General features: G+C 43.3%; 1 protein-coding gene across 5 annotated transcripts in view; it reads left to right on the top strand.

Annotated features, from left to right (window-relative positions):
- LOC142852085 (ELMO domain-containing protein 2-like) overlaps window positions 1-14229 on the top strand; it is a 30654-nt gene that overhangs the window by 113 nt on the left and 16312 nt on the right. For 3 of the 5 annotated variants that reach the window (XM_075976478.1, XM_075976483.1, XM_075976482.1), the window contains exons 2-6: window positions 1144-1291; window positions 3227-3255; window positions 9894-9991; window positions 10209-10338; window positions 14092-14225. In XM_075976478.1, coding sequence (XP_075832593.1) covers window positions 1150-1291; window positions 3227-3255; window positions 9894-9991; window positions 10209-10338; window positions 14092-14225 — 533 coding nt within the window. In that variant the 5' untranslated portion in view covers window positions 1144-1149. Of the gene's footprint in view, window positions 1-5; window positions 842-1143; window positions 1292-3226; window positions 3256-9893; window positions 9992-10208; window positions 10339-14091; window positions 14226-14229 lie in introns of those variants that run through there. The other 2 variants (XM_075976480.1, XM_075976481.1) reach the window with 2 other exon arrangements.

The raw sequence follows: 14229 nt of genomic DNA, 5'->3' as shown, positions 1-14229 counted from the left end.
CTGCTGTTTTAATCTTCTCTCACCCTGCGTTGCTGGCGTGCGGCCGCGCAAGCCTCGCGGGGGTCCCGCGCTCACCCGCAGGGGGCCGGGGCCGTCGGGGCTTTGTGCAGCGTTCCCGCGCGCGAGAGGGGCGGGACGGCGCGGTCCCCACGGGGCTCGCGCAGGACATCCCGGGGCCCGCGGTCGCCCGGACGGCCTGCCGGTGCCTGGCACTTCTGCAGCCTCCGTCCCGACGAGCGCGGACGGGATGCCTCATTTTAAAGACCCAGATCCGCGCGTCTGGCACCGGCACCCAGTGCCCTGGCCTGCGGGGATTGCGAATTTGACAGCTCCTCGGGCCCCCGCGCAGAGAGGGTGTGTCTGCGAATCCTAGGCCCGGAAGGCAGGCGAGGAGCGGTTTCCTTTCGGTCCCCGGCATCCCTCCTCCCTTTCGTTTAGCACTCGAAGAGTTTTCTTCTAAGACCCAGTTGTATCAAGTGTGTAGGTTTTGCGGGATTTAAAACAAAACAAAAAACTTTTTTTTTTTTTTGGCATTTCTGCCCTTCGTCTATTGACTGGAAAAATCATGAGTTCGTCAGGATGCCATCTGCTCGGTTTTCAGCCTGTATGCTTCAGTTTGTAAGCCACTTGTGCTGGCGTCAGCTGACCGAGACAGCTGGGACACGCTCTGCACCCTGGCAAGAAGAGCTCATTCTTGGGGAAGCCACATGTGATGTGTGGTTGATTTGAAATTGTTGCTCGGTTCGTCTTTTTATTCTCAAACTGTTTAGTTCCAAGTTTGAAGGGATGAAAAACAAAAGAATCCAAAATACGAAATACTATTATTTGGTAAAAATGTAAGGTAGTTGTTCTTTTAAGCCATTAAATAATTTGGCCAGTTTTTTTCCCTATTTTTTTTTTTACAATTTTTAAAAAAGTGAACATTTGGCCCAGAGATAACTTGACCATTTAGTTAATTAGTATTTGATTTATGCTGTTTATTGTTTCCTTACCTGACTGATTAAACAGTCACAAAATAAGACACCATGAAATAAAAGGTTTTGTTATTATTTGGGATTTGGGGAGTTGGATCAGCTTAATTTGTTTTTCAGTTTTAAAAACCCCAGTTTAAGGCCGTTAAGCTTGTGTTCTTCTATCCTCCAGGACAACATGTTTATTTCTCTGTGGGAGTTCTTCTATGGGCACTTTTTCCGGTTTTGGATGAAATGGGTCTTACGACAGATGACTGGGAAGTGTGAACTGCAGCGAATTTTTGACACCTATGGCGGCGCACAGAGGACATACAGGATAGGTAATGCTACTCAAAAACCGAAAAATTCACGATTAATAAAAACGTAATTGAATGCTCTCTGTCTACCCAGTGGTAATGTACTTGTGTGTTCTGATTAAATCATCGCAACTGAGTTTCTTAAGCTTTTTGGTCCTTGAGTCCTTTTAACTGAACACTGAATGATTGTATATGAAAAACTATTTATAGCTACCCAAAGAAGAAATATTTTGAGTTTCTTAAAAATATATCAGTTAGCCTGGCAGTGGTGGTGCATACCTTTAATCCTAGCTCACAAGAGGTAGATCAGGAGGATCTTTGTGAGTTCAAGGCCAGCCTGGTCTACAGAGTGAGTTCCACGACAGCCAGGGCTACACAGAAAAGCCCTGTCTTGAAAAATCAAGCAAACAAACAAAAAAGCATCGGCTATTCTTCAGATTATGCTTGCAATAGTTTACTGAAAATTATTCTTTCTTCCATTTGAAACTTTACACAAATATATGGTGAAACGATTGGAAGAATCAGGATCTTTTCCTACATCGTGGCCTCATTCTTCTCACATCCTATTCTTATTCACGAATGGGCAAACTGCTCATTAGTCCTAGAAAAGGTTACCAGAACCGGCCAGGGCCAGGCTTGTAGAGATGGCCACATGGCTGCTGAGCACTTGGAGTGTGCGTGCCGTCAACAGGGCCAGGCTTGTAGTGTGCATGCCGTCAACTGAGTTGTGCTGTACCCATAAGGTATACACTGGATCTCAGAGTCATGTAAAAATTGTAAAGATGTCATACCTGTATGTAATATGTTGAAGTGATAATTTTTTGGATCTGTTAAGCTATAGTAATATAAATTAAATTTCTAATTTGATGTAGCTGTGGAAATTTTATACAATATATATACATATATATGTATATATATACATACACACACTCACACATACCTACCTACCTACCTACATACATACATACATGGGCTTATTTTGGCTTGTGTTTTCCAACATTTAATTGAAAGTATTGCTCTGACTTCAAACTCAGATAGTTGAGAAATGTGATTTGAAGTTAGTTTAGGTGTAGTAAGAAAGACCTGGGCAGAGCCACAGCAAATGTTGCTGTGTTAAGTGGAAAATCGAGAATTAACCAGTTCCTATTTTATGTTGATCAAGATTGCCTCAAATGAGGAATCATGACCCTTAGGGCCAAGGGAGTGAGGCCTGGGCAGTGGGCCCTGTACCCAGGGTGGCGCTGGAAGAATGGCAGGAGCATTTCATGGCCATTCTTTGATTTTCCCTCTTGCCTGCTCAGAAGACCCACACACCTCTTGATACAGGTCTCTTTGGGCTGCAATGGTTGGCGCTTTATAATTTTTGGGAAGAGCATATTCAAGGCTTTACTTTGAGGCAGAAAGCATTTTTCTTAAAATTCCCAAAAGGAGAGCATTCTCAGTGTACCAGAAACTTTTTGTTTTTTTTTAACAGACCAACACAGATATTCTTGTCATTCTTGGCACAAAGGCCAGGATACAGAGAGAGGCTGTTTGCTCTTTGCATGGTACAGGAAAGGTGGTGAGGCCGTCCGGCCTCTGCTCCTTTGTTCCTGTGCTGTTCCGTCGCTGGCCACTCACTCGGGCTGGCAATGGAGAGAAAGTAGTGGTTTTGAGTGCAGTCTTCAGATGAATTTCTGAGAGCTGAGCTGTGGGCAGACACTCTCACTATGGCGGTCTGCATAGAAGCAGAACATTCTGGGGAAACGGGTTGACACCAGCTTGGTACTGTGTTGAGGGGAGATCGTTCTACCTTCATCTTGATCCTATAAGATCTTGAGATGATTGCCCTGTTGTTCATGTGGAAATTGTATCTTAAACTGTGAGAGTGATTTTTCGTTGCATTTATATTTTTACTATTTGATTTTGGTCTAATGCAGAAAATACATTTAAGTGGTAACTTTTTTTTTTTAATTTCAGAAAACTCCTTGACATATTCCAAGAGTAAGGTAAGGGCATATTAAAATGCTAATTCTACAAATCTTAACATAAGCATATATTTTTCTTTAAAAAAGATTCAACTGTGTCCTCTTCTGAGGCTTTGCCTCTTTATTTTGCAGTAGCAGTTGGTAGCTTTTGGAGACCAGCATCTTAGGAAAGCCCTCCCATCACTGTGTCCTCAGGGTAGCTTGTGTGAGAGAAGAGCAAAGCGATTCTGGCTGGAGCAAACCTTGCATGTTTACCTTTTGACCCAAAGCGAGTCCCGACGTGTGCCATGTAGCCGCCAGCTTTTGCCATCTAAGAAACAAAGCCAAAGCTGCAGGAGCATAAAGCAGGGTTGCACATGTGTGCTCATGCACATGTGGGCCAGCTGCAAAGACCCTTTATCATGTTAGTGTCACGGTCTCAGGTGTGTTCCACCTGTCCCATTATAGGCCCCAGGTGTGGGATTCAGTGTTGGCAGAGGGAGTGGTCTCTCAGTGACTCACTGGAAGCCTGACAGTGTCCTCTCCATCTGCATTCCCGGTTTACCTCAGTGGTCAAGTGCAAAGCAAGGAGTCCGCAGGTGCAGTCTGACTCTGTGAAGCTAAGGCAGACTTGTGGTTGCCTGAGTTGCAGTGGTGCAGAGTCAGGACCAGTACACCAGTCTGCCACGTGCAAGCCACAGTGTTTGATGCTAGCGTTAATCAGATCACAGTGTTCTGTGTGTAAGAATTACTGGGGTAGCAGAGACAAGCGTACAGGCACGTAGGTCATTATTTAACGCTGTTAAGGACGATGGCCAGCATTCACAGTGACAAAAGGGGTAGTAAGCACGTAGAGATGATTGCTCACGGTAAGATTAAATATTGTTTCCACATTGTTAGTTCAGTTTCCTGTGTGTGCATCTGCTTTAGATATCCGTATATGTTTGTACTTGGTCCTGTTGTAAACTGTGAATCATAAATCATAGTATGCACATGGACATGGCGCAGTCTGCAAGTGTTGATAAGAGTTGCTGACTCACGCTGGAACAGAAGGGTGGTGGGTTCTGCACGCTGAATGCTTCTTTCTGGAGAGTTGCCGCTCAAGTGGGTGCTTACTAGTTCCGGTACAGCCTCACGATGAACTGTGTGAGAACAACTTACATAGATAAACACGGGGACACTGGGGAGGGCATAGAGTTGTCTTTTGTTCAGAACCCAAAATGATTGTTTTTTCCTCTGAGAATGCGGCATCTGAAAAATTGAAAGTTTCTGCTCTGGTTCTCACGCACGTACACACACACACACACACACACACAGAGGCAGATCTCCATAGCAGCCTGTGCATTGTAGTGGGCCTTCTTGGACACATCATCTCTCAGGGCTGTCAGGACAGGTTCAAATGCAGCAGCTCCAGCCCTCTGGAGCTTGTTGGAATGTAGGCACTGGGCCCCACTCCAGAAATCCTTGTTTTGCTTCTGATGTGTTGGTTTCCTGGTGACCCTGGGTCCTGCAGGTCAGGTCAGGGCCATGCTAGGAGGTTCAGCCCTGTGTCTTGCCTACTCCCATTCTTTCTGTAAGAAGCCACGTGGACCAATGGATGCTAAGCAAGTTGTGTTTCTTTGTATCGTAAATCTGGGAATATTTGAGAAAGAGCCATCCTTTGACAGGGGCTTCCTTGTGGTCTGGAAACCACATTGTGACAATGTAATAGTCCCTCATACCACACCTTCAGAGCCAGCATTGCCCCAGCTCCTGAGGAGTGTGTCCTCTCAAATGCTTTGACACCTGGAGCTTCACCTGCCCCTACGTTGCTCATGGTTGCATCTGATTTAGCTCTTGTCCTGTTCCGTGTCATCACCACTGTGCTGCCGCTCCAGACCGCCACACCACCTGCCATCGGGCGGTGTGCCATGAGAGCCGGAGTGCTTGTTCTCCCAGTGAAAGCTTAAGGGACCCCATCTCCAGTTTAATCAGTTCTGAAGTCAGGAGTGCTCTGACCACTCTCTGCTTGGAATAGTAACCCGCAGCCTCCCCTCCCTGTCCTTTTGCCTTCCTTGTTGTGCAGTATTTTACTCTAGTTCTCCATTTTCTCCTGCCCTGAATGAAGCATGGTGTTTGTAATTTGCATCTGTGTCCCTAGAGCCTGCACCAGTTCCTAGCGAGTAGTAGTGCTCTGAGTACAGACAAAGCGGAGATGAGCGGTTTGTAGCCGCAGGGTCTCCACATGGGCATGTAGTGTTTGCTCCCTTTGCTTGTTCTCCTGGAGAGGTACAGGATCTGAACTCAGCACCCATGCAGCAGCAGAACCGCTGTAATGAGGATCAGCTGCAGCAGCAGCATCTGGTCTCAGAAGTTATTAGTGAGATTTTATGTGATAAACTAAATATCAGCAGGATAGGAGGTAAGATGTTGGTGAACTCTCAACGAGGATTTCATGACTGCATTTCAGCATCCTGCAGTGTCTGCAGTGACTGATAAAGAAGTAAAATTGATGCTGAGTGATTATCGCCAGGAGAGAAGTCAGGAGTGGCACGGAGAAGGAAGGTGTAGACTCGACAGAGCAGTGATTATCGCCAGGAGAGAAGTCAGGAGTGGCACAGAGAAGGAAGGTGTAGAAATGACAGAGCAGTGATTATCGCCAGGAGAGAAGTCAGGAGTGGCACGGAGAAGGAAGGTGTAGACTCGACAGAGCTGTGTTTCTCACCTCCCTGACGCTGCCACCCTTTCATACAGCTCCCCATGCTGTGGTGTCCCCAGCCATAGAATCATTTCATGGCTACTTCATAACTGTAATTTTGCTATTGTTATGAATTGTAATGTATATATCTGATATGTGACCCCTGTTTAAAGGTCGTTTGGCCCCAAGGTGGTCAAGACTCCACAGGAGTGCATTAAATAAGCAGAATAATATTCTAATTTCACCTTACTTACTAGTTTCTTTAAAGATGTCACTTGAAATGTTAAGGTTGTATTCTTATGCTATCACCATTAGAAAAGTAAAATACTGCTCGGTGATAGTAGCGTACACTTCTAATCCCAGTACTCGGGAAGCAGAGGCAGGTGACTCTGTAAGTTCGAGGCCAGCCTGGTCTACAGAGTGAGTTCCGGGACAGCCAGGACCACACAAAGAAACCCTGTCTCAAAAAACAAAATAAAACAAAAAACTGTAAAGTAAAATCCTGATGTTTTGTAGGACACTATAAAGAGAATAGCTAATACTCCACATTCAGTTAAATAGTAGATGCTTTGTTGCCTTGAAGCCTGAAATCCAAAGCACGTTTGTTAGTACAGGGAGATGGGCTTGCCAACGTACACATGCAATTTGTGCATATTTCACACATTATATTTACTTTAAGAGAAAAATCTCATTCTGGTCTTGTGTTATTTCCATCGACTGGCTCTGCGTTTTATTGCACGAGAAGAAATCTGGACAAAAACTCTGATTTTATTGCTTCCTACTTGTTGGCCTTTGTGCAGTTGGCTTGAACCTCATCAGTACCACGTGATGGTTTTACGACTAGAGGCATTAATATGAAGGCAGCATAAGAAAATCCATCTTGATAATATTGATGATGATATAGTTAAGCCAGGGGACAAACATCTATGAAACTCTCTTATGTATTAAAATGCTTTGCATTCCCAATGCTTGTTATGAATAACAGCAATTTATTCTATTAAGGCTTATCCCCAAAAGTGATCTCAAAGTATGGCTGCCTTTTATTGTAAATTGTTTGACAGTTGAAACTTCTTTGATTGTTAAAAGTTAAGTCTCACTTACTCAGTTACAGACTACGGACTGCTTATAAATTATCTCCTATGGCTGCTAAAATATGAAAAATTTCAATATCTGGAGTATAAGCATAGTATTGATTCCATTGGTCAAAGAATTTTGTTGGAAACAGAGAAAGAAAATCAGAGCATAATCAACATTTGTTTAGCATACCAAAGCAAATTTTAAAGACCTGAACTAATTTTCTGTATTTGTATCTTTAGAGACCTGAGAAGATACTAAGTCTAGAGTAAGCTGAGGAATTTACAAATAAGGCAGAAAAGCAATGAAATTATGAAACATACAAAAGTAGACTACCAACAAGCTCAGAAACTGATTTTTAAAAAAGATTAATAATATCAATAACCTCTATAACTGACCAAGTATGAGAGAAGAAAAATGCCGAGTATGTAGACAAGATATCACCCTAGCCTAGGTTCTGAAGTTCTGTGAGCGACTTCATGCCGGTAAATCCTGTAGCTTAGATGCAATGGAAAGAATTTGTAGAAAAGATAGTTTATCAACTAATGTGAAAATAAACAAAAGACCTAGCTGGCCATATATTCAAAAAAAGAAATCTCCAATTTAAAATGTTTAAAAAAATCTCCATCATTGGCCTAATTAATTCTCTTTTAAAAGATATTTGAACCTTTGTATTTTTATTTTAGGGTGTTTGCCGGCATGCATGCTTGTGCACCATGTACATTCTTGGGGCCCACGATGGTCAGAAAGGTATCAGATCTCCTGGAGCTGGAGTTACAGATGGTTGTGAGCCACTGTGTAGATGCTGGAAACGAAACCCAAGTCTTCTACAAGAGCAGCTAGTGCCCTTAACCATTGAGCCTTCTCTCCAGCCTGGCCTAATTCATTGTCACCAAACATTCATGGAAAGAAGAAACAGTGCCACTGTTAACAGAAAGTCCTAGGATATAGAGGTGAAAAAAGCATTTTTTATTTTTTTGAGGACAGACTAAAACCAAATAAAGAAAGACATGTAAATAAAAAGTACAACTCAGTACCCTTTATGAATGTGATACAAGAATCCTTACAGAACAGCAGCAAGGATAATAAATTATGATTGAAGTTTAAAATCAGTGAGTATAATTTATTACCACACTAACAAAGTCAGAAAAAATATGATCATTTTGATGGATACTAAAACATCTGATCATGTTTAAAAACTCCCACCTGAAGGCCAGCGAACAGTCTGCAGCTGGCACAGAAAACTTTCCGATAGTGAATGTCTTGTCATGTGTAGTGGAAATATGGCAGATGAATTGTGTTTCTCTGTTTCTGCTCGGCATCATTGCTGGAGATCCTGGGAGCCACAGCCAACCAGAAACAAACCCAAGAAATAGCTGGCCAGAAAGAACTATTAGCAGAAATGTAGTCTGAGAGTGTGGACAACCCTGGAGTCCTCAGAGGCTGCTGCTGTGTACTAACAAGCAAACTGAACAGTCTGGCAGCAGGTAGCTCACTGCTGTCTGTGTTAGCAGTGAGCTTCCGGACCATGAGAGAGCAGTGCTACCTACCACAGCAGCCAGAAGAGCACACACTGGGGAGTTTAGTAAACACTGTCTTCAGCCCTAAAACTTGTGGAGAAATTGTTGAGAAAAAAAAGTGTTGAAATAGGTGGAGCGGCGGGGCTGCTCCCCAGCACCCCGCCGCCCGCACGGCTAGCTTTACCCAAAATAATTACACTGTATTCTTTTAAACACCACTTGGCCCATTTCTATCTAGCCTCTTCTAGGCTAGCTCTCGCTCCTGGACTAGCCCATTTCTAATAATCTGCTGTAGCCCACGAGCTGGCTTACCAGGAATGATCCTAACCTGCATCTGCCTGGAGTGGGAAAATCATGGCGACTCTCCGACCCAGCCTCTTTCTCCCAGCCTTCTGTTCTGTTTACTCCACCCACCTAAGGGTGGGCCTATCAAATGGGCCTAGCGGTTTCTTTATTGCTTAACCAATGAAATCAACAGATTGATATATGACACTCCCACATCAAAAAAGAATAAAATGAAGCCTGGTATTCATCAATTAAAAGGCTCATTGTTGTTAAAATATAAGTTCCAAATTGACCTATGAGTTTGTGAAGTTATTTTTCTGTTTTATTTTGTTGTTCTAGACAGGGTTTCTGTGTGTAGCTTTGGAGCCTGTCCTAGAACTCACTGTGTCGATCAGGCTGGCCTTGAACTCAGAGATTCCCCTGCCTCTGCCTCCCAAGTGCTGGGATTAAAGGCATCTGCCCCACCATCCAGCGAGTTAGCAAAATTTTAATTAGAATCACATTGAGTATGTTTTGAAGAAACTGACAAGCTCATCTACAGGCTTATGCAGAAATAGAGGGAGGGGTCGGGATAGCTCAAATGGTCCTCTAAGAGAGCCAGATTAAAGGACCTACCAGGGCTTTGTAAACAAGGAAGTTTTCAGACAGACCAGACAGACCCCACAGAATGGCTACCTTTTAATATGTTGACACAGTACTTCGTGGGAAAAGAAGCTGCCAGCAAGGGCTGCTAGAGAACTGGGTGCTGGGTGGGGAGCCCGGGCTGCAGACAGGAAGACAGCTCTTAGAGTCTGTTGCTGCTCCTTTTTAACATTGATTTTAAAACTCTGCATCTTTTTGACAATTTCATAAATATGTAATAGTTCATAACCATATTCTTCCCATTTTCATAACTTATTTTTTTAACCCACTGAGTTTAATTAGGATTTCTTTTATAAAAGAAACTAGGAGGCTTTTAGAAAACTGTAAATGTTTGCATGATTCCAGCTCTTGGAGATCTGAAGGAAGTGTGGTTTCTTTTTGCATTTTAATATGTTCTTGGTAAGACTGATTAAATGTCTCAAAACAGACTTCTACGTCAACTCTCCGGGACTTCTCTCATTCAGCTGTGTCTCGATACCCAGGTCCTCCAGAGTGCCACACGAGTTGCTGAGAGTGAGTTGGACAGATGTGTAGCGGACATAATGAAGGAGAAGAACATCTGCCGGGAGAAAGACACCAGGTGTGCTGCTCCCTCTGTGATGGCACGGGGCTCTGTAGCGTGCTGTGCCCAGCCCTGCTCAGGTTACCTGGGGAACAGGTAACTTGTGGGTTGTTCTGTGTGCACTTCAGAGTTTCATTGCTGTGTGGTGGAGTGTTCAGAGATGTGTGACAGAAAAACAGGCCTCGCTTTGTTGTGATAAGAGGTTTGAGTTAAACTAACAATGTTATCCTTTCAGTTTTCAGATATGCATGAGGACGTGCTTACTGCAGATATCCGGCTATAAGCAGCTCTACCAGGCTGTGGAAAATGTGAGGAAAAAACCCTATGATTCTGGCAATGCGCAGCATGAGAAACTGCTCCTCAAGGTAAGCGCTGGCTTAGTGTTCCAGCAGGCAGGCAGCTTCAACTGTGAGCACTGTGTGGGTTCTAGAAGCTCATTCAGTCCACCCATTTGTTTGCCTCTTGGAGAATGTGTGTTAGATTTCATTGATCGGGAAAGATTGTAGATCAACAACTTTTTAAAAATATTTTTTTTAATTTCATGTACATTGGTGTTTTGCATGTGTGTTTGTGTGTTTATGTGTTTGTTGGATCTCCTGGAACAGGAGGTACATACAGTTGTGAGCTGCCAAGGGAATGCTGGGAATTGAATCCAGGTCCTTTGGAAGAAGAGCCAGTGCTCTTAACCACTGAGCCATGTCTCCAGCCCCCTGATCAATAACTCTTACTTGATAAGCATTTTTTAGAATATATTCAGGTAAATAGAGCTTCTAAGATAAGTTATCCATTCATAAAAGGGGGGTTCTTCTGCCTCTAGGCAGGGGTGCCTGGGCCCCAGAGCTTCCGTTTATCCAATTTTTTTTGTGGAGGTTGGGCTTTCCCTCAGCAGCACAGAAGCTATGAAAATAGATGCCCCCTTTGCGCAACAGCATTGGGGCATCAGTCAACAAAACTGCCACAGTAGACTACAACTGTAAGAAAGGACAGCTTCCTGTCACTTGCTCCTGGTGTGCAGGGTGTGCAGGCAGTGACACCGCTGTGGTAGAGAGTGCTGTAGCCCATCCAGTCTGGCTCTTCCTGCAGGGAAGGGGATTATAGGGCTCTGGGGGATGGGCTGGCCTGCTGCTGGTGCTAAAGTCCTAGAGCTTGGGGAGAGCTGCCTTCTGCTCAACTGTGCTCCAGTTCACACTGCCTTCAAGGGGGCTGAAGGGGTGCTTTTGAGTATGCTTGCTTTCCTTCATACTTTTGGTCTTCCTCTCTCCCTCCCCCTCTCTCCTCTCCCTCATCCTCTCTACTTCACTCCCTCCTCCCTCCTCATATTAGAGATTTCTTGGCATTTCATGTGGTGTGCTTAGTTTTGATTGACCCTCCCTACCTGCCTCTCCTCTCTGCTCCCCATCCCTGCTTAAACCCTTCTCTCCCAGTCTCCTGTTCCACTTTGATCTCACCCATAACCCATTAGCATATATTGCACCTGGAGTTAGAACTGCACATAACCAAAAGTCCTATGAAAGTAACTTTGGGGAGAGCTTAAACACAGCAAAACTGGGGCTGGGGCCAGGGCCAAGGCTCAGCACCCAAGAGTGCTTACTGCTATTGCAGAGGACCTGGGTTCAATTCCCAGCACCATCTGTAACTGCAGCTCCAGGGGCTCTGACACCCTCTTCTGGTCTCAGAAGGCATGAGGCACACACATGGTGCACATAAACACATTCATAAACATAAAATGAAAATCTAAACAAACAGAAAAACCTTTTTTGGAAAAATATAAATAAATACTTTACCTAATTGCAAAATTAAAATAAAACTTGATATTATTTTGAGGTTAATAAAAGGTTACTATGTGGGTTGAGCTTATATTTGAAGTAATTTAAAGCATCCTAGATGAGTACTCTTATCTTCATTCACCTTAATTTGAGATGCTTTCTGTGTAACACCTGCCTTCCTGAAGGGATAAGACACACGGCCTAGCGCCTGCTCCAGGCACCTTTCCCCTTGGCTGTCCCTTATGCAGTTCAGCTCTGGAGGGAGTGACAGTTGCTGACTCTAAGTTTAGCTCAACAGTCCTGGGAAGAAAGCTGGAGTTGAAGTAGTTTTAAGTATAATCCAAAAACATGTTCACCAGCTTTTGTCAGTGTCTACGTTTGGGATACAAACTTCCACCTTAACCTTATGAAATCAGAATCTCCAGGCTACGGCCCATACTTGTATTTATGAATATTAAATTTTGAGTATTAAAAGCTCAGTATGATGGCATGTACCTATAATCTCAGAATTCTAGAGATTGAGGCAAGAGGAAGGGGATTCAAGACTCTCCTGGGCTACATAGCAAGATGCCCTCTCCATAATCAGACATCAAATAAGAACTGGGCAGTAATAAATAAAGGACAATGAGCTTATAATGCATGTTCCTAGAGAAGCTAAGTAAGAAGGTGAACCCAAAGACAAACACATAGTCATCCTCATGAATATTAACCTTCATCAGGCGATGAAAGGAGACAGAGACAGAGGAGCACGGGACAGAAATCTCAAGGTCAAAATCAGGAGCAGAAGGAGACGGAGCGCGAGCAAGGAACTCAGGACCGCGAGGGGTGCACCCACACACTGAGACAATGGGGATGTTCTATCGGGAACTCACCAAGGCCAGCTGGCCTGGGTCTGAAAAAGCATGGGATAAATCCGGACTAGCTGAACATAGAGGACAATGAGGAATACTGAGAACTCAGGAACAATTGCAGTGGGTTTTTGATCCTACTGCACGTACTGGCTTTGGGGGAGCCTAGGCAGTTTGGATGCTCACCTTAGGAGACCTGGATAGAGGTGGGCGGTCCTTGGGCTTCCCACAGGTCAGGGAACCCTGATTGCTCTTCGAGCAGATGAGGGAGGGTGACTTGATCGGGGGAGGGAAATGGGAGGTGGTTGAGGGGAGGAGGCAGAAATTCTTAATAAATAAATAAATAAAAGAACTGGACAGTAGTGGTTTTATACTGCAGCCCACACATTGAAAGCCTTATGCTATGGTCACATTCCTTGTTGATGTCAATGAGCTGTCTGGGTTGCTAGTAAGAGAGTGGGCAAGATAAAGTCCAATGTAATTGTTGGATTTAGCTTCAGGGCCAGAATTCTGGAAGGCCAATCTTGACAGTTTCTTAGGTGACGGGACACTCTTCCAACACTCAACAGTGCCTCATGGCACTGAAATGGAGGTGGGGGTGCAAGCATTTTGTTTTGCCAAGCTTTTCAGTTTTTTAATCAGTGTCTACAATTCTGTTTTTGTCTGATGACTTACATTGGATCTTGAAACTGACTAAATTTTCTTAAATTAGTTTTCATTGACTGGTTTGTTCATATCTAATGAAGGGAAAGATTGTTAGTCAACAACTCTTGATAACACCTTAGTGTTAAAGATTCTACTTGTTTATAAGTAGGCCAATTAAAAAATAAATTTTATGAAATAGTCTCATGTACACACATACACTTATCTCTTGAATTTTATTAATATTATTTCTTCATGGTTCTCTCCCTCAGGCCTATTTTATTTTATTTGTTTTTGGTCCTATTTTATTTTATTGGATTAAAGATTAACTACCCAATATTATAGCAAAACCTGTTCAAACCAAATTATGGGTCCATTTATCCAAGACTGCTCTTAAGCAATTTAATTCTAGTAAATATATATATATGTGTGTGTGTGTGTGTGTGTGTGTGTGTGTGTGTGTGTGTGTGTGTGTAGCTAACATATATATTTGTTTACTAATCAATATGTTGCCATATATTGTGAATTATGACTTATAGACTGTAAATCATATAGAGAATGGGAAGTCAATATATATATATATCAAAGAAGTTGTATATATATCAAATGATTAGTAAACATAGGCAGGTCATTGCTCCAGATGTCTGTGATTTTGATTTAAAGAAATGATTCTTTATAACAGTCTTTCGGATTGGAATAGTACACCATGTTTTTAATTCAACCCTTGTTGGTCTTAGAATTTGCCTAAAAGTTGTTGAGTTCAAAGTATTCAATTATGAGTTACTTAAGCTAAGAAAAGGAAAATGTCCCAGTAAACCAGGAACATCATTATCATTTGTAACACAAAAGCATGTTTTCACAGCTTTGGAGTCTTCTGATGCCTACGGAAAAGTTGAAGGCCCGGATCTCCAAGCAGTGGGTGGACATTGGTTTCCAAGGTGATGATCCCAAAACAGACTTCAGAGGCATGGGCATACTTGGACTGATCAATCTTGTGTAA

This window comes from Microtus pennsylvanicus, chromosome 6 (assembly GCF_037038515.1).
Source record: "Microtus pennsylvanicus isolate mMicPen1 chromosome 6, mMicPen1.hap1, whole genome shotgun sequence".
Taxonomy (NCBI): Eukaryota; Metazoa; Chordata; class Mammalia; order Rodentia; family Cricetidae; genus Microtus; species Microtus pennsylvanicus.
This window is presented reverse-complemented; position numbering and strand designations above follow the sequence as displayed.